The sequence below is a fragment of the Anser cygnoides genome, chromosome 6 (genome assembly GCF_040182565.1).
Source record: "Anser cygnoides isolate HZ-2024a breed goose chromosome 6, Taihu_goose_T2T_genome, whole genome shotgun sequence".
Classification (NCBI taxonomy): Eukaryota; Metazoa; Chordata; class Aves; order Anseriformes; family Anatidae; genus Anser; species Anser cygnoides.
The window spans coordinates 41,702,500-41,725,578 of NC_089878.1; the positions used below are offsets into that span (position 1 = coordinate 41,702,500).

The window sequence follows — 23,079 nt, forward strand, 5'->3', positions numbered from 1 at the left end:
GGTTTATACTTCCTGGGAACACAGCGACAGAGTGTGCTTAATTTATTAAAATCTCCACATCTTTCTGAAAGTATATTGGTATGTAAAATATGCATACAAAATACAACATTTCAACAAATTATTTACATCCAGGGGCAGCTGAGATTTCAAGCAGTAACTTGAGCAATAGTTTTAAAAATAACTTGCTGCAATGTACACTAAATTAGGTATTTCACAATATGTAGACTGAATTTCATCCCTTTACTGCTATACTAAGTTCTAAAATATTACAGTACTTCCAGATAAAATATTAATGCTTCTTTAAAAAAAAAAAAAAGACGACAAACTGGTTTTTTTTAGATTGACAAAACACTACACATTTCTCTTTGGGGACTGAAAACCACAGCAGATTTAGACACAAATGTGATAGCTACATTCAAAATACATTCAGTCTATTTATGCCAAAAAATACATTCATAGCCTTTGGTTACAATTTATTGCACATTTCTTATATTCTGTAGAAATATATTGTACCTCTTAATGCTTTCACCCTCCTCTGCCCTCCCTCCCCGCTCCCCGTACATTCATAAATTGTGCTGCCTGTTCGAACAGAACACGGATGTCTTTCCCTACAGGTTTACACGTACCGGAGTGCCACAACGCGACACGACGGTCCCCACCGCATGGCTTCAGATGCCAGACACGCCGCTCGCAATGCCCCTTCCCAGGAGCTGCTGCGGGCGGGGGCACGGCGCTCTGCTGGCTGGCCAAGGAGAGCTCTGCGGAACTGATGCTAGACCAGAGAGGGAGCTTTGAGTCTCGGTATTCGTAAACATACGCCACTACACAAAAACGCACGCACGCATTTGTACCTGTTGACTGAGACCCATGCCACAGGGTGTCATCCCACCAGTCCTCTCAAGGAACTCTGCTGCGTCAGCGGGACCACTGCTCGCCCTACCCAAGCAACACCTGCCACAGCAAGGAGCACTGGTGCCAAGCACTTCCATGTCGTGGTGAGGCACTTTGTAGGATACTGTCCTCAACAACGACATGTGAAACAAACAAACAGAAACCTTCCTTCCCATTAGCAAGGACGTGCTGGGGCCTGAGGGCAGCCAGAGCCCATCACCAGTCACAGGAGATCCTGGCAGGTACAGACAGCAAGAAGATATTGTGCTGCCCAACATCGAGACCTGTTGTAGGGACTAGATATGCTTCTACACAAATTTATTTATAATTCCTGAATGTATACCCCCACCCCCCCACCCCCCCCCCAAAAAAAAAAGTGACCTAACAATGGCTAAAATATAGGATTACATGAGGGAATGATCTTGGTTAAGTGCAAATGACTATTAAAACAGCAAAGTGCAAAAGAGATTACAGTTTGAATTTCTTGTAGGGTATTTTTGTGGGGGGAAGACTTAAGGGAACAAAAAAAAAAGTTCAAGAGAAAAAGTTCATTAATTAACTTTCCCTTTCAATTCATGTTCCATGCATTAAGTTTTAGGTTGTTATTACAAATAAGTTAAAAAAAATAGTAATTCCCCCAAACTAGAAGAATCATTTAGGAAGGGCTAAATATGGTCACTAGCCTTGAGCATCATCAAGCTTGAAAAATTCTATGAGCTTCAGAATTTGTGCTTTAACTGGAGATTAGCAGGAAATATACTAATCTCGCTCTTTAGAAACCAAAGGCTCCCTAAAAGAGGAAAGAAATAGCTCAGTATAACCTCTATTTTTAAATTTGAACATGACACATCTACATTGAGAGAAAAGGCAACTAAAACAAAGGTTTTGTTTTGTTTTTAAAAGAAGCACATGGTTTACAAACATTTTAAAGCCCAATACAACAGTATCAGCCACTTGGCTCTGTTACGTTAAACTCTGGTTTACTAAAATATATATTTACCTCTCAAAAACAAAACAAAACAAAACAAAAACAAAAACAAAGTCAATGCAAAAATACTGAGCAAAATGAAAAGCGAGGAAAAACAGACCATAGCTTCTGGTGCCACGAGATACACACAGGACAAGATTTGAAGTGTTGACAGGCTGGAGCTGCGACCAAGCCAACCTACCATTTAGCCCAGCAGAGCTTCCCCTGGCTCCAAAGCAGGCTTTTTCAAATTCCAGGACAGTGATTTGCAGGGACTCTATGGGGAAAACTGAAAAACCATAACATAAAGATCCACTGCCACATCTGACTGAAAAAACAAGAAAGAGAAAGTGGCATTTTCAACTTATAAAAAATTGTATATGTTGGTTATTATATATTATGTTGGTGTCCAAAGCCAGACTGGAATAAACAAGTAGGAGGAGCAGGCTGTGATCCAGGGCAAATGACAGAGGAGAAGCAGAAGCATCTCCTTGCTGTGCCCCACAGCAGGTCACCACAGGGGCTGCCCAGCGGCCTGACACCCAAAAGCCCAATATTTAATTTCATGGTGAGACTTCAGTCTAGCACAAGTCCTGACCCAGATGAGCTTCTGCACAGACACCAAATTCTACCAGTGTGCAATGAAATTTACAGGGAAAAAAAGCCCCAGCAACAGTGATCTGATATGCTTCAAGGGCATAGATACTTTCGAAGGATAATATAGGGAAAAAAAAAAAGTGCATATTAGTGAATTTGAAACGAAGGAAAAGTCCTTACAGAGTATTCTGATCACTATTCCCATGAAGTTCAAAGACTGCCTCCATTTTAGGAAAAAAAAAAATGTAAAGGTCATATAAGGTAACCTTAAGGTCTCCCTCGGTCATCTTGCATCGTGTACATTTTGTACAGCAACTGATCAACTTTCCACTCCTGAGTCCTAGCGCCTCAAGGCTGCTGCCGACATCACCAGCACCACTGCTGAGGCGGTTCCTTCACACTGCTCCTCCCTGCCACCACGAGCCCGCTCAGCTGCAAACCACGCCGCCAACGCGAGACCGCATGGCTGCCAATGCAGGGCTGGGTGTGCCTCACACAAAAGGGCTTCTGCTGCATTTTACTTACGGCACTTTTTGTTTTATGATTGCTTCCTTCAGTTATTTCAGTGTTGTTTTAAAGTATTATTTGTGTTTTGTGATTTACAACTTCCATGTTCATAAGCAATGCTGCAATTTGTGCTGCCACACCATGCTGTGAGTAGCAGACGTTCAAAAATACACTGGAGCAATTTTTAAAGTTCCTCAGGGTAATTGTTCACATCCACTGTGTAACATCAGGGGGCCCAGTAAGATGGCTCTGAAACTTCAGTAGCTTTACTCTTTGGTATGTTCTCCTCGCTGTTAATTGTTCGGGCATGCTGTTTGTAGTGCACATTTGAACACACTGCTCTGGCTAGTCACAAATATTTGATTCTCTTTCCTCAGCACAAAAACTAACTGGATCTGTCAGTGTTGAGAGTTTTGGACAGACTGACCATTTCATCCAGGCACCTTCCCGGGTCCTAAAGCAGTTCTGAACAGTTCATCTCACCTGCACAGCTTAAATGCTTTGAAGAAGCAGCCCTACATCAGCATAGTGCTTGCAGTTACTCTATTCCACTGCTATTGATTTCAGACACCCTATTCTACAATTTCAACACAAGCTGATTTCAATCCATGAGAAGTTGCCTTTTCCCACTGTACACACCTGTTGAACTCTCCTGGTGTAGTTCATGCAGTTGAAGCATTTAAGAATTAAAACTATCAGACGACTTCGATTACATCTCAGAAAGCATACCAGAAAAAAAAAATCCACTAGTAATCTGGTAGAAATGTTTTTCGCCATTCAGCTAACAGACCATAACATGAGGCAAAGACTTGCATTGTTTAACACAAGCAGAAGCGAATAAAAGTTATACAAGAAGGTAAGTTTCGCTAGAGCCTATTTACGTGGCAACTAACACCCATAAGAGTCCATAATGTCCTAGAGTTTGTGCATCAGGATGAACCATGCGATATTGATGCTACCAACGTCCCACTCGCTGAAAGTTCAAACCATTCTTCCACGTAGAAGCCCCTGTTCAAGAACTTTCATATCAAAACTTGATCTTAAATACCATAATCAGCTAATAGCTTGCTTCCACAGAATTAAGTGGGTGCTACACCAAATTTTTGCAAAGCTTTACTCTGGAGACATCTCTGGGTTTAACTTCCATGGACTGCCTAGATTTAGATACCTAAAGAAACAAAGTACTTGTGAAATATATAATGCTGGCAACAAAAAACACTAGAATAATATATTCAAATGTGTGGACCACAGATTGGGACAGAAGTCACACAATGCCAGAACATGGGGGCATTTTGAAGACACCCTGCTTTTCACAGCTTGCAGTACTACGGAAATAAGATCAGGGACGTTGAAACTTTCCACCAACCTAGTGCTACCACAGAAATTCATAGGAAACTTCTGAATAGGATGCATTGACTTTTTGCAAGCACATCAGCACTTCACATTTACATTTTATCTGGTACCTAGGCTGTGACAGAAAGCAGTGACCCAGTCCAGAGTGCAGGTACCTCGGGAACAGTAGTGTCAGGCATCGAACGCTCAGGTGGCAGGGAGCACACTAACCCCGAAGCCGCAGGACAGCCCAGTGCACGGCCGCACACCCGAGCCCCGTGGTGGCGATGGCAGCGCGCCCCGGGGCGAGGTGGGCTCATCGCCCACGTCGCCACCACAGGAAGCGAGCCCTTCTGCCAGGCTTCCGCTGCTTTCCAAGAACCAGCTTTGTTAAAGCTTCCCCCTAAAACATCAAAAGGCACTACAAAACGTTAACAATGATGGATTGGCAAGATGCTGTTTAAAAATATACATTTTCTCAGCTACGGTAAAATTTCTCCCATTCCATCTCTATGTATCTATCAGAAAATTATTGCCCGCATTTTTTTCCCTACTAACTGTTAAAAAGAAAAATTGGCCCTTGATTAATATGTTCAACTCAGATGAAAAGAGCAAAATAATTCCAAATCTTAACTATAACAATATATATGAAATCAAGACAATAAAAATAAAAGTTATTTAAAAAAACAACTAGATACTTTTGTTCATAATATACACGCTTAGTGGAATTTTCATCTTATTCACTTAGGTATTGATAAATACAGTATTTAAAAAATCATTTTACTTATAGCCCCTTTTCAGATTCCTGCGTAGAAATAAGTAAAAAGCTTGAGTAAATTTGGTCTTTTACTTCATTTGAGGATAAAATGTGTGGTTTTTCTTGCAAACACTTTAACCAATCCTGGCTGTTTGCAGTAAGTTTTGGGTTTTGACTAAGGTAAAAAGCGCAATAGCAAAAGGTATTTTTACACTGTGGTAGTGTTTAAAGCTCCTTTCTGCCATTCGACCTAGTATCTAAAATACTTTTGAAAACCCCCACAAACCAGGGACTTGCTGTACAAAACAAGAACTACAGGTCAAAAGCTGCCCCCTGCCAGTGGCCAAATATGAAGCTAGATGTCAGTGCTCTGGTCTGGGCACTTAAATACTGAACCACATTATGTGAGGTAGACCAAAAATGAAAATAATATCACATGTTAAAAGATGAACAGAAGAATGCATTCCCATCTTCCTTCAAGGAGTTCTGTTAGGCTTTGGAGTCTTCCTGCATGCAGAGCTGTGAAATTGTCTTCTTGATGCGGAGCGCAGTCAGCCGGGCGGCTCCGTTAGCGTACCAGCACTCGCGCATTATCCGGCCCATCACTCGCAGTGCCTTCAAATCACAAGTTAGGAAAACAGGTCAGGAACAGAACCATCGCCTGCTGCTTTCAGCTGCTTACATGCAATACTAGAAGATAAAATATAGCTCTCTGAAAAGATAGAACAACAGCAATGCCATAAATCAAGACCTACATACCACAGTCAAAGAAAGAAGTTCAGAATTTGGTGCTAAGACAGTTTCCTACGCATTGATCTGGGAGCTGAAACAAGCCTAGACATCTGAATGCATTTAAACTGAGTGGAAGCTGGGCACAGGCTTCCCTCTGTCTCACTGAAAAATTCTGTCTTTATTTAGGTAGGTTTTATAATAAACTGGATAACTGCTTTTACCTCACAGCTTTGCCACTGGTTTGGGATATTTGGTCTGAGCTTCTGCTCACAAACTACCCTTCTCATATCTTCTATCGACGGATCAGAAGGCACAACATCATAGTAAGGCAGCTGGTATTCCTCAGTGATTCCTAGGAAAGATTTATTGTTTAGGGCACACAAAATGCACAATCGCTGCTACAGAATAAACTCTGATTGTTTTTATAGGCAATGAGAAGGAACAGGGACATTTGGGGCCACCTTGTTTCTTAGTGCAGAACAAGTGCTCAGCAACAGGTTTCTGCCTCCACATTCTACCAGGGTAATTGAGAGTACGGGGCCAGGAACATGGTTCCTTTAATTGTGTTTGGTTTATTTAGGATGAAAGCAGTCTGGACAGCAAAAAAAAAAAAAAAAGGGCAGAAAGCTCACCTCCAATGCAACACCTTCGTGCTACCTCCCAGTACACTAGCCCAAGAGAGTAGATGTCTGCACGCTTGAAGGACTCGAATATGTTTGTGTTCATTGCATCATCAAGTATCTCAGGAGCCATATACCTTTAAAGGACACACAGGTCAGTTTGCTAGAGCCAGCTCGCACAGATAACTGCGGCTGCACTGCCAAGTGATGGAGCCAGGTAGCAGCCAGTCCTACTGTAAGAAAAGGGAAAACTGAAAATCCTTTTTACAGTAATTCTGAGTGAAAGCAAGAGTGTTGGACTCAGTGAAAAACTACACTGAGACATTCAGGGAAAGTGATTCACACCGTGCAGCGCAAGTGCTTGCTGCACCCTATGCCACCTGAAGCCCCCCTGACATCCAGAGGGGGGCTACAGCAGAAAACCGGGCACATCCTCTGCTGCAGGCAGCAAGCCTCGGCCTTGCTCTGCTGACTTCTCACCCTCAGCTGCTAGCAGCATCACTGACAGACATGCAGACGGGAAAGGGGGATGCCATGGCCGCCTCGTGTCATTGCAGCGCTGGGAAGGACGTGTGGGCTGCCCCAGCGGCGCGCGCAGTGGCCTCCTGTGCCCAGTGCCACCAGCCCATGCTGACCACACTGTCCTGGCGGCACTGCGCCCACTGCACCATGCTGCACCCACCGCACCGCACCGCAGCGCGCCCACTGCACTGCACCCACCGCACGGCACAGCACCACCCCGCCAGCGCTGGCAGGGACGTGCCGGGAGCCTGCGGGGAGCTCGTTGTGCTGCCTGCCCGCACCTCCTCGTCCCCACCCGCGGGTTCTGTGGGATGTCGATGGTGTTGAGCACGGAGTCGTGCTTCACAGCCAGCCCCAGGTCTGCGATGGCACAGCTCTCGTTCCTCTTCACCAGGATGTTCTTGGATTTCAGGTCTCTGTGTGCGATCGCTGGCTTGCCTGCTCACAGAAAAGAACTGCTGTCTGTTCTGATGATCGCAGTACAAATTTTAGTATAATGAGCAAGTAAAACAAAAACAGTTTTATTCAGCTTTGGTGCTATACCTTGTAAAAAACATGACAGGCAATTTTGTTCCAAGTAAAGCTCTGATCAATGCTATCAAATTATTTTATTTATTTATTTTTTTTTTAAAAGGAAGGCGTTTTTGTTCAGATATATCTATTTCAGGAACAAAACTGTAAATTCCCACTCCAAAGTCATTTAGAGAATCATTCATTAGCACACCCCCCTAATAGAGCTGTTCCCACAGATGCTCACTTACAAAGGCTGGAGCAGACAGGCAATGGGTGTTTTTTGAAACAGACACAATTATCTGCAGCACTACCCAAACACAGTGGTTAGCTTTGTGAAGTGGCTGCTTCATTATCACATCAATATCAGAGGAGAGTTTTGTTTATCCGAACAGAGACCGGCCCAATATTCTTTCTGCCTGACTGGCAAGGAAGGGGTGTATTTAGGCTATCCCAAATTACAGCAGAAACAGTGCCAAAGATCAGAAAATCTGCGTTTTAAAAGCTAAAAGGACCACAAACTCAGTTGGGAAGATTGTATTCCTAGTCTCTATTTATCATGTACCATGTATGCTTATGCTAATACCATTTCTGGTGGTGCAATTGTGTAGGATGCGCTGCTGTACCAGCTAAATAATACGTGCTCTACCAGCACCACCGGGTCCCGTAACATACCTGAAGGGCAGAGGGGGAGAAGTGCTTACCCTGCGTGCCCACAATCTCCATGTGCAGGTGTGCCAGGCCACTGGCGATGGACAGCGCCAGTCTCACCATGCCCTCCACTGTCACTGTGCCCCTGTTCAGGTAGTCGAACAGGGACCCTTGTTCGTGGTACTCAGAGACGAGCCACAGCTGGGTCCAGGTCCCGTTATCTGCCAAGAGGATGCGAGATGGTTCAGCTTCATAAGAAATGTCACCAAGAAAAGTCCTCCCCGCCTTTTGGCCAGCACCCACCCCCTCGGCAGATCCGGATGAGGTCCCAGCACGCCCAGAGCGCCGCCCGGCCCTGCCGCCCCTGCCCCGTGCCACTCGTGCCCCGGGCAGGTGGTGGCAGCCCTGGCTGGGGACCTCTGCGGCACTCACTGCAGCTGGGACCGGGGCAGCAGAGCCAAGCCTCAGGCAGACACTGAGCGGTATGGATATGCTGTTGGCCAGCCAGCTTTAAATTGTGAAACTGAATGAGGAAATGCAATTATACCCTTGTTATCAGCAGCAATAAAGCCCAGGATATTTTCATGTCTCAGCATAACCGTCTGATAAATCTCTGCCTCCCGAAACCACGACCGCTCATCTCTTGAGGAGAAGATTTTCACAGCAACATCTTCCCCACACCACTTTCCACGCCAGACTTCGCCAAAGCGGCCTTTTCCTACGATTTCCTGCAGAACAATAGTCCTTGCAATTGTTCTTTGTACGAGCAGAGGTAAGCCTAGTTTGAAAGGAAAAGATGGGCGTCTGTGAAATAGTTCGGCAATTTCGCAACTTTTGCAACAAGGTGTTTTTTGTTGTTGTTGTTTTTTATAAATAGATGTTGCTAAGTCCCGTATACTGTTTACCGCAGCATTTCTCAAATATAGTAAATGTAAACTGACTTTTCAGATTTGTATGAAGTTTAGAGCATTTTCTTCCTCTCAGAAAAGGATTATATACCCAGGTGCTAAGGAACATTGAGAACAATACCATCTAACATTGTCCTCACTTGGAATACACATACTCACACTCTCTCCTTGTGGCAGCAGCCTTATCAATGTCAGTTGTGTGTGCAAAAGTTAAACACATACGAATTAATAACACTCAACCTCCACTTGGTCTCTTATGTGTATTCTTTTGAATAGCATTTCATTTTTACACATACATAACTGTACTTATGATCCTAGTTTTCCATCGGACCATGCCTCAGTCAGTACATATCCCAAATAGTGTTCATTTACTGAGCACCTGTCACGTTGTTTTGCGTGTGTGTGTGTTTATTTATTTATTTATTTTCCCTGATTATTTGATACGATTTCCCATGCTTCATTTTCAAAATCTTGCTCTAACAAATCTGGAACTTTCTATCATATCTGGAATCTTTTCTATGGTATTTTTGCCTTTGTTTTTTCAAGCCATAAAGCCCTGCCTTGTTTGATTTGATACTGTATTTGTCTTAAAGCAAAAATTTTTATTTTTCTTAAATCCAGACAGCCTGACTTTTAACAGAGCAAAGTAATCAGCAAGAAAAATTACAGTTTGAAGGTCAGCTTATTCAAATTTATTCAAATTTCTCCTCTGGTTTCCCAGGCACCTAGTACCCACTGCTGCCTCTGTACAGCCCTGTCCTGGCTGCTGGTGGTCACCCTGCAAGCATCACGGCCGGGCCACAAGGAATGCGCTTGCTATTTGCCCAAAATCAGACTAAACTGCACCAGTGCCGGTAGATTCTTCCTCTGCCTCCACTGCAGGCTGGCACAAAGACAGCCCTGTGGTTAGCTCAGCTGCGTGTGAGCAGTTAAACCCTCAGGGTAAACAAAGTTTACTCATTATATCCACAAAGAAAGATTGGGGAAGTATAATAAATTGAGCCTGGAGGTATGCAGTTCATGGAAGATATAGTCAATTACATTAAGCATCATTTGCACATTTTTCACCTACAAATAAAATTCAGCACAATTTATGTATTTTTCAGATAAATAAAAATTATAGTTACAGCAAATTGGGCCACACACACCAGATGTGCCACCAACACGATGAACTGGAATTTGGGATTTTGTGATTCTTTGATTAGGCAAGTTCTCAATAGCAGTGGGGGCCTCATAGCAGAAAGGATATTACAAATGGGGAAAACATTAAAAATGTTGGCATACTGCTCAAAAGAAGTATGCGGAGTAACTGTATTTTGGCACAGTCGGGAGGAGGTCAGTAGCGGCTTTCTGCTTCATCCAGTTAATGGCAGTACTTTCTGCGCCCACTATGACCTATTAGCCAGCAATGGCTCTTTTAGCACAGGCAACACACTTCTGAGTCACCTTTTTAACCTTCGCACTGGAGGAAGGAATCGAGCTTTTGCCACCCGACAGAAGAAGAGCAAACAAAGCCCAGTCAGCCCTCCTGGCCTCCCCCCTCACGCAACCTGTGCCAGGCATGGGAGCCCGTGGGTGCCCCTGGGGCAGATCCCAGGCGGCCGCGCTCAGAGCACGTCTGCCATCGCTCTGCAGGGCAGGCGAGCGCTTGGCTCAGCGTCACCAGCGTTTGCTCTGAAGCCCCGCAAGGACCCAGAGACAGGGCGAGCACGGCAGCCCCACTCCCCACGGTGCCGGTGGGCACAAGACACAGCACACCCAGCGACACCCACGTACCGGAGCCGGAGCCAGACGTCGTCATGTCGTAAATGAGGTCCTTCAGCGTCTTGCCCGAGTTGACCAGGTTGCACTCGGAGAGCGGCTCCTCCACGTTGGGCTGCTTCTTCCTGCCGTAGGCGCAGCGCCGGCCCTGGCAGGCGCAGGCAGCCAGCACCGCCACGAGGGACAGGACGCAGACGGGCACGGCCACCGTCACCGCCAGCACCACGGGCCCTGCGCTGGCACGGCTGGGGGACTCGGACGCTTTTGGGAGAGACAAGGGAAGGGGTGGGGGAAAACAGACAGCAAGTGAGGGACTGCTGAGCGGATGAGACATCGAGGTTTAATTATTTCCCTGAGTCCTGCTGGCAGCAGGACAGACCAAGGCTCTGCACACATCCTTGCGGGTACCTCAGGCTCAGGCCAACACCACCTTACCGCTGACCAGCGTCACCACAAACACTGCGGATGAGGAGACAGGACCGGCCCGGCAAGCTGGCAGCAGGGCAGACCAAAATGCAGCCAGGCGCCAGGGCTGCCCCGGCACAGGCTGGGTGCGAGGCACCCATGGCACGGCTGGGACTCGGCCCCGCACCCGGCACGACCGAGTGGTGCCACACACCCGATCAGCTCTGCCATCGGCGGCACCGGGCCCTTCCCTCTCCTAACGGCTCGTGTACAGATTTCTCAATGCACTGTCCCAGCCCAAACCAAATCCTTGGAAGAGCTGTTTCCCTAACACTTAATGCATAGGGGGATACAAAGGTATAGTAAATGAGGCAACAAAAGGATTTCTAAGACAGAACACTTTGAAACTTGTGTTCACAAAGTTATATTTTACAAGTGTCAAGAAACGGGACTGTTCTACATCACTTTCCAATTTAAAATTACAGGGGTAAAAACATACCAAGATGCTGCAGGAATACATTATTATGGTATTTACTTGCACTTGGTCTCCTTAATGCCCGCAAAATTGTGAATAAGCTAAAAAAAACAACCACTCTGAATCAAAGCACACTGAATCACAAGTTCCAAATTGTGGGCCTAAAGGCTACAGAAGATTCAAGAATCATCAACTTCACACCATACAAAGTCACTCCTGTAATAGTTCTAGAAAAAAAAAAAAAGGCCCTCTTTCTGTTTCAGAAAGTGCTAGGCAGTGAGTGTGTTGCAGTTTGGGAGCAGGTGAGACACTACACAGAAGCACTCTGGAGCTCAGACAGTGCTCTGGAGTCTCAGAAGCCTGACGAGTTCCTGGCTCTCAGTACGGACAGTTACTTTCCTCCAGTTAATACTCTGACTGAAGCAGTTTTTCTTCAAAGGACAGTGTCAAGGCATGCACTCCATGATTCAGAAGTGCCAGGATCAGCAGTTAGCTGTGCAAAGTTAATTTGGTCCTTTTTCTTCTCTCCCTTACTTTTTTAACACAATGCACTTGAATAAGAGAAAAGAAAAGAAAATAAAAAGTTAACAACAGACCCGTGTCTATTCACAGAATACAATTCAAACCATTCTGAAAGCAAAGTCACTACATCTTGCCCACGGGCTTTTCCTTCAATAGTCTTCAACAGGATGTTCACAGGGTTAGCTGGCAGATTCATAAGAGGATTTGCAAGCAGGATTCCTCCTTGTGGCTGCTGCTCGTTAACCGATGCGCTGTGATTTCCTAAGCTGTTTTTGACTGCATCCACATGCCAGAAAGTTCCTCCGGAGGACTGCTGAAGCGCAGGAAGCAGGTATCCTTTATCTCATGAGCTTTGGTGCCGCAGCTGGCTCTGGGCACTGTGGGGCCGTGCCTGCTGTGCAGGCACGCAGGGCTGAGCAACTGCTCGCCGCTCCACGCACCAGCTTTGTGTGTGCCGGGCCCTGGGAAGGGCTGCCCAGCTGCACGGAGAGGTGTGCACCTGGTGCGACGAGCCAGGGCAAGGAGCAGGGGCTTGGGTGGTTGGCGTACCAACCACAGGGCTTCCAGTGCATTGCCCGAATCGATGCCCCCGCACACAGACCTAAGCAGGTTCATTGTGTGTCAGCAGGGGCTGGTAAAGGCAAACATGCACAAGGCACTTCGAGATATCCATTCCTTCCACCAACTGCTGAAAAACAACATAAAATGAGAAAATATACAACTTTACTGTCCTTAGGCCCATGCAAACAAGATCAAAAGGAAAAAAACTCGTGAGGCTTTGAACAGCAACAGTCGAGCAGCAGGAAGAGACACTCAGAGAGGTGCTTCCGTGTGCGGTCTTTGGAGACGGGCACACAAACTCAGTGCCCACGAACTGAAGTGACAATCATCCCTTCCTGCAAGAAGCACTGACAGGTGGTCCTCCTATGAAATATTTGCTCCAGCTGCAAGTGACCTTAGGCACCTGCCATGCTTGTGGGTGCTGCCCCCGTGGGATGGCTATGGGAGGCAAAGCAAGCAGTAGTCCTGATGGGACATTCTTCACCCGCGCCTCCTGCTCCTGTCTGCAAGCCTCCATCGCACGCACACACCTGCTTCTGCCGGACAGACGTTTTACTTCATCACCACGTGGTCTTCTGCCAGCCCACTTCTGCCCCTTCCCATCATGTACATTCACTGCTCTCACGTATCCTCCTCCCGGTCCTTCCCTTTTGTCCACTTTCACAGCATCCTCCATTCTAGAGCACTATTCTTGCCAGAAGCAAACTTCTTCAAAATCTTCCATTTAGTTCCTTTTTATTTTTTTTCTTTCAAGCCTTGTGAGTTCCCTTGCAAGCTTGGATGTCACAGGTGGCAAACCTGTACAGGCAAAAAGGGTAACAGTTACTGTTGGCTTTCTTTTAATCTTAAAATTATGTACTTATCTATGTATATACAAAAAAAACTTTCCGTGGTTTCCTGAAACTGGGTGATGAATGCAAGCACAAAATACTTTGAGCAATACACAAAACACTCTGAGCAAGGCGAGTGGTGAAATGTGCACTCCCACAACCACTTCTTTCATTGCAGGGCATGCTCCTGACTCACACAATGAACCTAAAAGAAAGCACCAATTTTGATGGGATTTTAATATTAAAGCCATACTACGGCAGTCTCTATGTCTACAATTCTATGTCATACATTCTGCAAATCTAGGTTTGGTGTACAGATTTGCAAACAGAACTAAATGGCACAGCAATCCATCTGGGGCTTCTGGAGTGGGGACATGAAAATTTCTGAACCTTCAGTGCACTGGTTATACATTGTACGAAAGAGATTTTATGGCAGAATTTTGGAGCACCAAAAAAAAAATCACTCAGCATGTCTTTAAGAAAAAAAACAAAACTATTCTTATCAGTAAAAAAAATGTCTCGAATTGTAGCACCAAAGTGACCTGACATTTTTACTGAATATAAAGCATAATTTGTATTGCTAAACAATAGCAGTGCAGGCTGAGAGAACTTTGCATAACTTAATTTTTAAAGATATTTCCCTCTCAGTATGGTGCTTTGGGAGCCAGGCAAGCAGTGGGGCAGGCTGGAGAAGCTGGCAGGTCTAGCAGGGACACAGCAAGTACAGCAGGCCAACAGGCACATTTTGACCTCCTTGGGCACAGAGCAAAAGAAAACTTGCCTCACACAGGAGGATGGGCGAGGGGACACAAAGATGCTCACAGACATCCTGGGGACTCAGAGTGAGACGTCAGTGAGGCAAAAGCAAAACTTAAGCACTCTCACATCCACTCAGGAAGGTAACATCCAGAATCAGGAACACAAACAGATGCCAACTTAGGCATGACTTAGGCAGTAACAGTTGTTCAGAATAAAATCAAGCTCAGTGATGCTTACAGGTCTCCTCTGGGATGCTGCTGAAGTTGAGAGCGCTCAAATACAGGAGGCGAGGTAGCGGTGAGACTGGGAGCTGAGGCATCCAGGGCAGTTTGCACAGGGTCTCCACCAAGTTCCTGGGAAATGAAGAGATCCTGACTGTCTAGAGAAGGTTCTTGGAAGGAGTCAGCTGGAGACCACATTTGTCCTCCCTTAGTCTACTGGCTGTACCAAAGCGTAGATGAAGGCTGCTGGCAACTACTCAAACCCCTTCCAGTTCTTCACAGAGCACACACGGGAGACTTGAGAATTGCCAGCGTTGTGCTTTCTGCTTCACGCTCGGTCGCAGGCCGTCTTCAAGTGCTGACCCCTCGCGGCACGGCGTCCTGCAGGAGGCACCGCCACCGTGCCCTGCAATGTCCCGCTGGTGCTGGGCTGGGACACCGCCATCCCCATCCCCTGCGGCTCCCCACAGCAAAGCCGCATGCCGAAGGAGTGATGAATAGCACAAGCGCAAAATACACAGCGCACAAGGTACAAACAGTAATTTAAGACAAAATCACCAAATAAGTGTGGTAATGTTTACAGCAGTTGTGCAATGTTAAACACTTTGGGAAATAAGAAAATCTCTCGTGACTACCTAAAACTATTAAATCAACACCATTAATCAAAATGTTTTGCAATCTTATTTCTAATGTATTATTCAATGACTTACTGATCAAGAATAGACCCTGAAGACATGTTGCCATGCATGAAACAAAAATAGCACATCTGGCAATCTTTAGCAATTTCACAATATGGTACAATTATATTCCAAGTTGTGTAAATAAAAGAGTGCTTTTAGGCAGAAGAAAAAAAAAAAAGAAAAAAAAAAGGTTATTTTTCCTCCAACGGAAAAGACATTCTCACACACAGCAGCATTTTCCTGTTTTTTAACATATAATGGCAACCTTTAGACTTCTAAAAGCCCTAAACTATTCATATTTAAGTTCCTAAACTACTCAGGTGGAAAAAAATATGCATTTTTTCCAATGCTGTAAGAAAATATATTGTATCTAATGCAGAGCTCTAATCAGATGTACAGAGTATTTTTAAACAATTTCAAAAATACATAATCTGGACTAGAGACTAAAATCAAGTTTCCCCAGTCTCCACCATGACTGCAAACTCTACCATCCCTTTTAGGACATTCAGAAATCATCTAGGAAAGGTCTGCTGAAGGATCTGGAGATTCAAGCAAAGCCATCAGGGATACAGCTGCAAGACAAACAGATGCATTACCTAAATTCCTATTTCCCCTACTCCCTGTCCCTTCCCCTGCCTTCTCTTCAAATGGCTGTGTTCTTACAAATTCCTCTGGAGAACATGAACCTGGGACAGCCAAGATGTTCGACAGCATGTGAAATATTTGCCAAATTACACATTCACAGAGCAGCTATGACAGGCTGTAGCTCTGCCTACAGGACCTTTTTCAAGGAGAACTTCAGATCGGTCCAACTGGGAGATTATCCTAAGAATTGCATCAGTGGTACAGCACCAAATTGGATGAACATGGAAAGGGAACAGGTTTAGTGCATCTCATGCGGTTATTTTAATCTCTGAGCAGCTCTGCACCACACTACAATCCATGCTGAGCAGCTGTGCTTTGAGTCACAAGCAGCTAACCTCCTAATGGCCAGGCAGAGAACGTGTATAATTTAGAGGCTAAGGTCTTCAGGACAGCTGCTACTGGATCCAGCGCTCCTAAACAGGTCCCAGCGATCACGGCTGCTCCAGAGCTTCCTGGCCAGCTCAGCCAGACACTAGCAGGCTGCAGGGCCCCGGGGTCCAGGTGGAAGCTGGTCAGCAGCAGCTCTTCCTCCCCCTTCCTTTTCTACTCCTGACCTCTGTCCTGATGTCCGTGCCACAGCGGACATCATCTTTTTTGTCAAAAACTCAAAACAGAAAACAATCAACTAAATGAAGTTTCTGCTATTGCACTGCAGCAGAGTAGTAACACAAGCTGTTAGTGTTGGCATTGGACTCTGGCACTGGCTTCCAAACCCATCAGTTCAGAAGAAACAAAGTGGCCTCAAAGAAGAGCAAAAATATATACCAAAATATTTCCCTTCCTCTTTTCTTTTTGTTGCATTCCTCATCCTCCCTATTTTTATCCATCACTAAACATTTTAGAAAAGTTAGTGAAATAATTGTCTTTTGTCTCTTCGCTCTCTCTGCACCTTCCTTCTAAGCTATTCTTGATGATGTTAGTACTGGGAAAACAAAGAGAAACCTTTACATTGTGTTCAATAACAGACAATGAACGCCAAGAATAAAGAAAAGGGAAAGCCAGAGCTTTGCCCTGAACCCTGACCAGCAGGGCAGCCTGCTCACACATCTGCCCTTCAGGATCCTTTATAACCATGTTCCTTAATATGGATTTTTTTTTTCTCCTTTAAGTTACAGAAAACAGTTACTGCTTTTTCTTACATTTAAACAATTGAACGTATTTCCCTTATAATATATTTTCAAATACTTGATTTCATTCAGAAAGGTATTAGTTGAAGGCTGATTCTCCTAATTTTCTGGATTACTGCATACCTTATGAACTAGTACAGCAGTATCTGACTTCTTGAATATAAATAAATCTGTGCATTCCATTCACCTAAAAAGGTTTTAATGTCTTTAGGGATTTTCAAAGAGGTAAATATAGTGAAAAGTAATTATTTGTTCATTAAAAAAAAACAAACATGCAGACGATATTAAAAAAAGAGAGAGAAATATTGCCTGGTAATTAGTCTAGCTAGTACAAATCATCTTTCTTATCAATATGAATATGTCCAAGGAATTTTTGTTCTTAGGATTTCTTCTATATTCCACTTTCTTTCATCCTGCTGTGTACCTCTGTAGGTGATATGAGTGCCTTTTGTGACTGCACAGTTTGGGCAATGACAGTAAAGAGAAGAGCTGGCAAGTTACTTATAATTCAGTTTGTTAATTCCACTGGTATCTTAATCTTGTTCCATAAAGCCTCCCCACTCCTCTGACTCATTTTCCATCATATAAATACAGAACAATACATTTTTCATCTCAAAGTCTAGAGATGCTGCACCGCCAGGACCCCAGAGTGAGCACAGATATCATTCTAGCAGTGTGGCGCTTTTTGCTGAGAGAGGGGAAAAAAAAAAAAAAAAAGCTTTAGAATTAAAGCTTTTACAGAGACTTTTTTGTTGTGTTGGCTTTTCCCACCAACTCACAGGTGTGTTATTGTACAGTCTGAACACATCACCAACTTCCTTCTCATAGAGGTCGAGGTTTTCTTTAGGCAGTCACTGAAAGCAGGCTGGTCTGAAAGCCCATAACCCTGTGACAAGTTTGCAAAGCTACCAGTGCCCATCCAGCCTCAGTTTTCAGTATCTGTAAAGACAGAGACTTAATATTCAGCATCACTAGGTGTTTTGAGATCAAGAGTTTAGAATGACAGTCATGTGAACTTTTCCCACGCATCTATAAACAGACAACATGCGAGGTCAAGAAAGCCCTGATTCCTGCACCTGGTAACAAGCCTAAGAAGTCTGAACCTTCAGGCTTGGGTTCAACAGTTATTGAGTCACCGCCTCCACCGAAGGAGGTGACTGAAGCCAACACCAACATTGCTGCTTTGGAGAAGAGATGGGAAACAAGTTCCCCAGCCTGTATGTATTGAGCCATGCTGGGCTCAAACACCGCCCTGCACCATAACCAAATGTAAGCATCGAGTTATGAGAACCTCCAGCCACCTGTCCCAGGGCTGCAGGTAGAGGTCTGTCACCTATAAACAGGCTTGTGAGGGGGCAAAAGCCCTCTCACAAGCGGGGTGGGGACAGATCACAAGGACCATCTCCCTAATTTGAAATACGGTCTGATAGCCCTGTGAGACACCAGTCTACAACTTGAGGAGGTCTTCAAGATCTTATTAGCAAGTCCTTAAAACAGTCTGCAACATGCTGAGGTGAACACAGGCAATTTCTCGTAGACAGACACATTCATCGAAAGAACCAGCAAGGAAGCAGCATGCAGGCCATTTTCTGTAGACCTGATACGACACCCCACTGACAGAGAAAGGTCCTCTCGGGTCACCGGCTTGGGCAGAAAGTGTTGTAGTTTAAATAGAAGAAAACTGGAAATAAATTCAGGGTAACACAGAAAAACCCTAATTATTGAAAACCAGTCCTGCACTTTGAAACATATAACCTGTTAATGCAAAAATATTGCGATGAAATCCATGACAAGTATATAAAAAGCAGATATGAAGGTTGCATCTGCCCTTAGAAATGTTTATTTTCTTACACAGGGTAAAAACCCCAACTCGGAACAAGAGCAGCCTCCTCTCGCACACGACACAGCAAGGACAGCTCTGCTGCTGAATGAGGCACGCAATGCCACCTGCAGCCTTACCGTGGAAATTCATGCGCGGGCAATCAGATAAAAAACAAATTGCTTTCTGCCTCAGAGATCCTCACGGTGCACGTCACTTTATTGTTTCCCAGTCACTCTTGGTATTTCACACCACGAGCCCTTGGTAATTAACACGCAGCCGAGCTGAAGCGGGTGGGCGCGAAGAAGAGCTGCTGGAGAGGCCTGGGCCCCCGGGCTGCCGGGGGCTGCAGGAACTGGGTGGGAAGAGCCTGCAGAAGCTCCTGCCTTCTGGCAGGGATGTGCCCTGCCCTGGACCTTCCCAACACTTCTCCTCAGTGAAATTTAATCCTGCCTAATGGCAAATTTTCCATATCCATGTGTTCTACTCTTAAACCAGGATCTGCAGAGTGGAAATACATGTTGATATACATTTAACTCCCATATTAAGATGTCTGTACCAGGTACCAAACTATTACTCTTTTAAAGAGAGGGTGGTGGTAGGCGGGCTGGCCTAAATTAGCATCTTGACAAAGCAGCTATGTGTTAAAGACCAGAGAGCCTGCATGGCCAAGTGAGGCACCAATGGACAGACGCAGTGGCTTGGTTACCTGCCACCGCTGGCAAGGGACAGCCAACACTAGAACAGCCATTCAGGAGGCGTGTGGTGATGTGCCAGAGGATGAAGCCCACTACATATGGGCTGCTGGACCAACCACTTCTCTCTGGGGACTTAAATGAGCAAACCCTGAGCAGAGCCCTTTCACAAGTCCCGGCTGTGTGAATCCTAGCCTGATCCTTACACAGCAGTGGAAATGAAACTTTTACCACTTCAGCAAGATCCTGGACTGATCACTAAACTTAGAACTTCCTCTGGTTTGCTTTATTTTGTTAATCACACCAGCTGATAGTTGCAGTGCCTACTGGTTACTTGCTACGGTGCCCCCATTTTACATTTCTTTCCTCAGTGATGAGTCCAAGACCTCAATTATAATGTCCAAGTATTACATAGGACTGAAACGAAAGAAGAAAAGATGCAAGCTGAGCAAGGAGTAGCCTAAAAGTTGCTTTGGAAACAGAATCTCACTCAGCGAAGGACCCCCCCACCGAGGCAGCAGAGGTGGCAGCAGCCAAAGCCTTCCCCGCGGCCCGCAGGCCTCCCTCCAGCTCAAGGCCTCCTGCAGCACAGTGGGCCCGACACAACCCCATCTCCTGCAGCCCAGCTCTTTCGCCTACATACTCAGCAATACCCTTAAGAAAGTTTATTCTTGCTGGAGCCTAAATAAAGCTTTCAAATAATGTTAATTATTTGGAAAAGGGCTGTCCAGCAAGACCAGCAAGCAAATAACATTGGTGCTGTAAACTTTTGACTAACGTGAATTCCCCCAAATGTTTAGAGCAAAGGGCTCAGGCTAAAAATTAAGTAACTTTCTCTGGTACTGAAACACGTAACCAGAGGTTTTGCAACTACTAGTTCAAGTGTTAGGAAGACAGACAAGCCTCCACTCCATCTAAAAATTACAGCTTTCTCCCAAGTTTCCAGCATCCCAACCTGAACAGGTACAAGCTTTTGCTTCTCTAGAGCATAACTACTATTAATATCTCCCTTCTGTTGTTGACCAAAAGACATATACCCAAAAAACCCTTACTCCTTAGGTCAGGTTGGACACAGCGGAGCAGCCCCCCAGCCAAGAGGCCGCTACCCAGCCCAGGTGCTCAGGGGATGCTCGTGGGAGCCAACCCCCCTCCGGCAGCGCCCAGCCCCCCAGTCAGCACCAGACACCGACAGTCCCCAGGGCCAGCCCGGCCACACTCCCTTTGGGTGATCCCACAGGCTCTGCAGGCTCCCACCGCTGCTCCCCTCAGGTGCAGGTACCTGGGCCACGCACACATCACCTGCGGCAGGCACAGGCACTGTCCTGCGGGGTCTGCAGGCCCTGAGCCAAAAACATCTTCAGCATGGAGACGACAGCAAGGCAACAATGAACTGAAGAAGAGAAGTAACACAGCATGCGAATGGGCTTGAAAAACCAGAGTGGATTGCATCGCCACGGATAAGAGATTCAAAATGCTCATCCATCCATCTGCACACCACTCAGTCAACTCGTACTACCACTACTTGCATAGTAGCGAGTGTCTCTGCTGACATGGCACTAAGTGTCCCCTAAATGGGTCTCCTCGCACGCCATCACCCCCTCCCCCCCCAGCTGCAGTCTCCCAGCCCTCCCTCCCCAAGCCCATCTCCTTCAGTGCCCCCTCTAGGAATCTGACTTTTCGGGAGTCCTTCCCCTCACTGACAGCTGAGTCTGCCCTCCTGTATCTTAAGTATCAAATGCTCACAGAAACGGATGGTTTTAATTCTGTTAGCTACTCTACAATAGCAGATGAAGTGCAAATTACAACTGTAAATTATGTATTACTTTACATCTTTCTTATCTGTAACATCTCTCACTACTGTAACTATACATATAAAGGTATCATTTGTTGAAGTAGTAGATTTGACAGCTGATTCAAAAAAGCTTGGATAAAGCACAAGTTTTACTGGAGAGAAAAGTGAAGTATATTATCAATAATTAAATCTAAAAATAGTGTAAATATATGTTTTTAAAATGGACCAAATCAACTTTACCACAGTTCTGAATCTGACAGACTTGAGTATTGCACCGACTGTGTAATATACAGAGCTCCTGGAAGCATAAATCTTTTTCCTCCCTCTCAGTGGAACCAGGAATCTCACACCTTCCTGTGTCTGCTGGGCAAGAATCAATGACACCGATTTAACACAGAACAAAAGCTGCCCTACAAGCCGCTAAAATGAATTGCAGAAGCCAAAAGCTGAAGACAGACTTACAAAATTGCTGAAACGTAAGTATTTCCCCCAGCAACGACTTTGTATCCTGCGTCTCTCCTCGCCCCCGCCAAGCCAGCCCTAGGTACCACACAAGCCCATGTCACTCCTGTCCCCTGCCCGTCACATCACAGCTGCAGACGCGGCTTCCAACACAGCGACGTGCCCGCACGACCTGCAGCAGCTGCTGGGCGATCCAGGCCAGGAAGGCAGGACGCAGGCTGCGCAAGGGGAACAGGGAGAGCAGCTCCCCACGTGCCGGGGCTGCTTCATCCTGGTGCAGGCTCACCGAGCATCCAGACCCTCATCTGGCCAAAAGCAGGGGCTGGGTTTCCCACATGCCATTCACAAGTGTCTACAACTGCCTTCTTTCCACACCTCCCTAGTCTGAATTCTTACCCAACCTATCTAATGCAGATCTTCTACACTGGCTGCAGAGACGTTTTAAGCTATATATCTTAGGCTGTAAGGTCCTCATTATCTCCTGGCAAAGCACCAGTTAACACATGATCCGCTTGCTCAGCAACACAGGGTGCTCAGCTCCCCAAAACCACCAATTCGCAGCTGCAGTGAGTTGCTGATCCATGCCACATGAGAAGCTCCTGTATGCCAGCCAAAACCTTCCCAAGATCTAAACTAATGCCAAGTCAAACCACAAACTCACTTAAGATGCCCCAGCCTATAAAGATCTGTAAGGTGATAAGGCTGTTTCCTCCAGACACCTCCTTTTGTCTTCATGGTTAACAGCTCCTGGGATACAAAAGACAGTGTCTGGAACATCTAAGACAATGTGAGAAGTTTCCTTTTCCCCAAACATAGTCACAATTTAGTTTTTCCTGAGTTGGGAAAAAACAGCTTTTGCTTTTACAGCTAGCCTTTAAAATCCAAATTAGCTGCTCTCACAGCCGTGCTCTCTGCCCAAGGTTTCTGCAGCTCCCATGCCATCACAAAGCACTTGCACATCACTTTGCATTCAGGCAGTACGTACCTATGGGCAGGCGGAGGGTGATGTTGTTGCAGAAGTCTGTGTAGCAGCACTCGGTTTTTGTGATGTTTTTGGAACTGTGGCAGAAGACTTGAGCGTTCAGCTCCGGAAGGGAGACACAGGACTTGACCACTTCTTCCTTCCCGTTGGTCAGCATGACCGAAGCCCAGCACGCTCCCTCTGTTTGGCAGGTGAAGTTTGTGTGCTCGCACAGCTGGCACACACACTTGAGACCTGAAAAATACAATTCCATTTTCCATGAGAAGACTGGGGCCATCTCGCCAAGGCTGGCCCTTTGGTCAGGAGCACCCATGGGCGGCCAGGGCCGGGCACGACCAGCAGGAGCCCA

General features: G+C 45.8%; 1 protein-coding gene across 10 annotated transcripts in view; it reads right to left on the reverse strand.

Moving 5' to 3' along the window:
- Nucleotides 1-23,079, reverse strand: part of ACVR1C (activin A receptor type 1C) — a 44,267-nt gene that overhangs the window by 8,692 nt on the left and 12,496 nt on the right. For 7 of the 10 annotated variants that reach the window (XM_048081042.2, XM_066999899.1, XM_048081039.2 and 4 more), the window contains 8 exons: nt 22,734-22,964; nt 10,771-11,016; nt 8,634-8,864; nt 8,140-8,307; nt 7,207-7,363; nt 6,416-6,540; nt 6,005-6,135; nt 627-5,666 (listed from right to left, as the gene is read on the reverse strand). In XM_048081042.2, the coding sequence (XP_047936999.1) occupies nt 5,541-5,666; nt 6,005-6,135; nt 6,416-6,540; nt 7,207-7,363; nt 8,140-8,307; nt 8,634-8,864; nt 10,771-11,016; nt 22,734-22,964 (1,415 nt within the window). In that variant the 3' untranslated portion in view covers nt 627-5,540. Of the gene's footprint in view, nt 1-8; nt 5,667-6,004; nt 6,136-6,415; nt 6,541-7,206; nt 7,364-8,139; nt 8,308-8,633; nt 8,865-10,770; nt 11,017-12,231; nt 13,517-14,544; nt 20,749-22,733; nt 22,965-23,079 lie in introns of those variants that run through there. The other 3 variants (XM_048081041.2, XM_066999901.1, XM_048081036.2) reach the window with 3 other exon arrangements.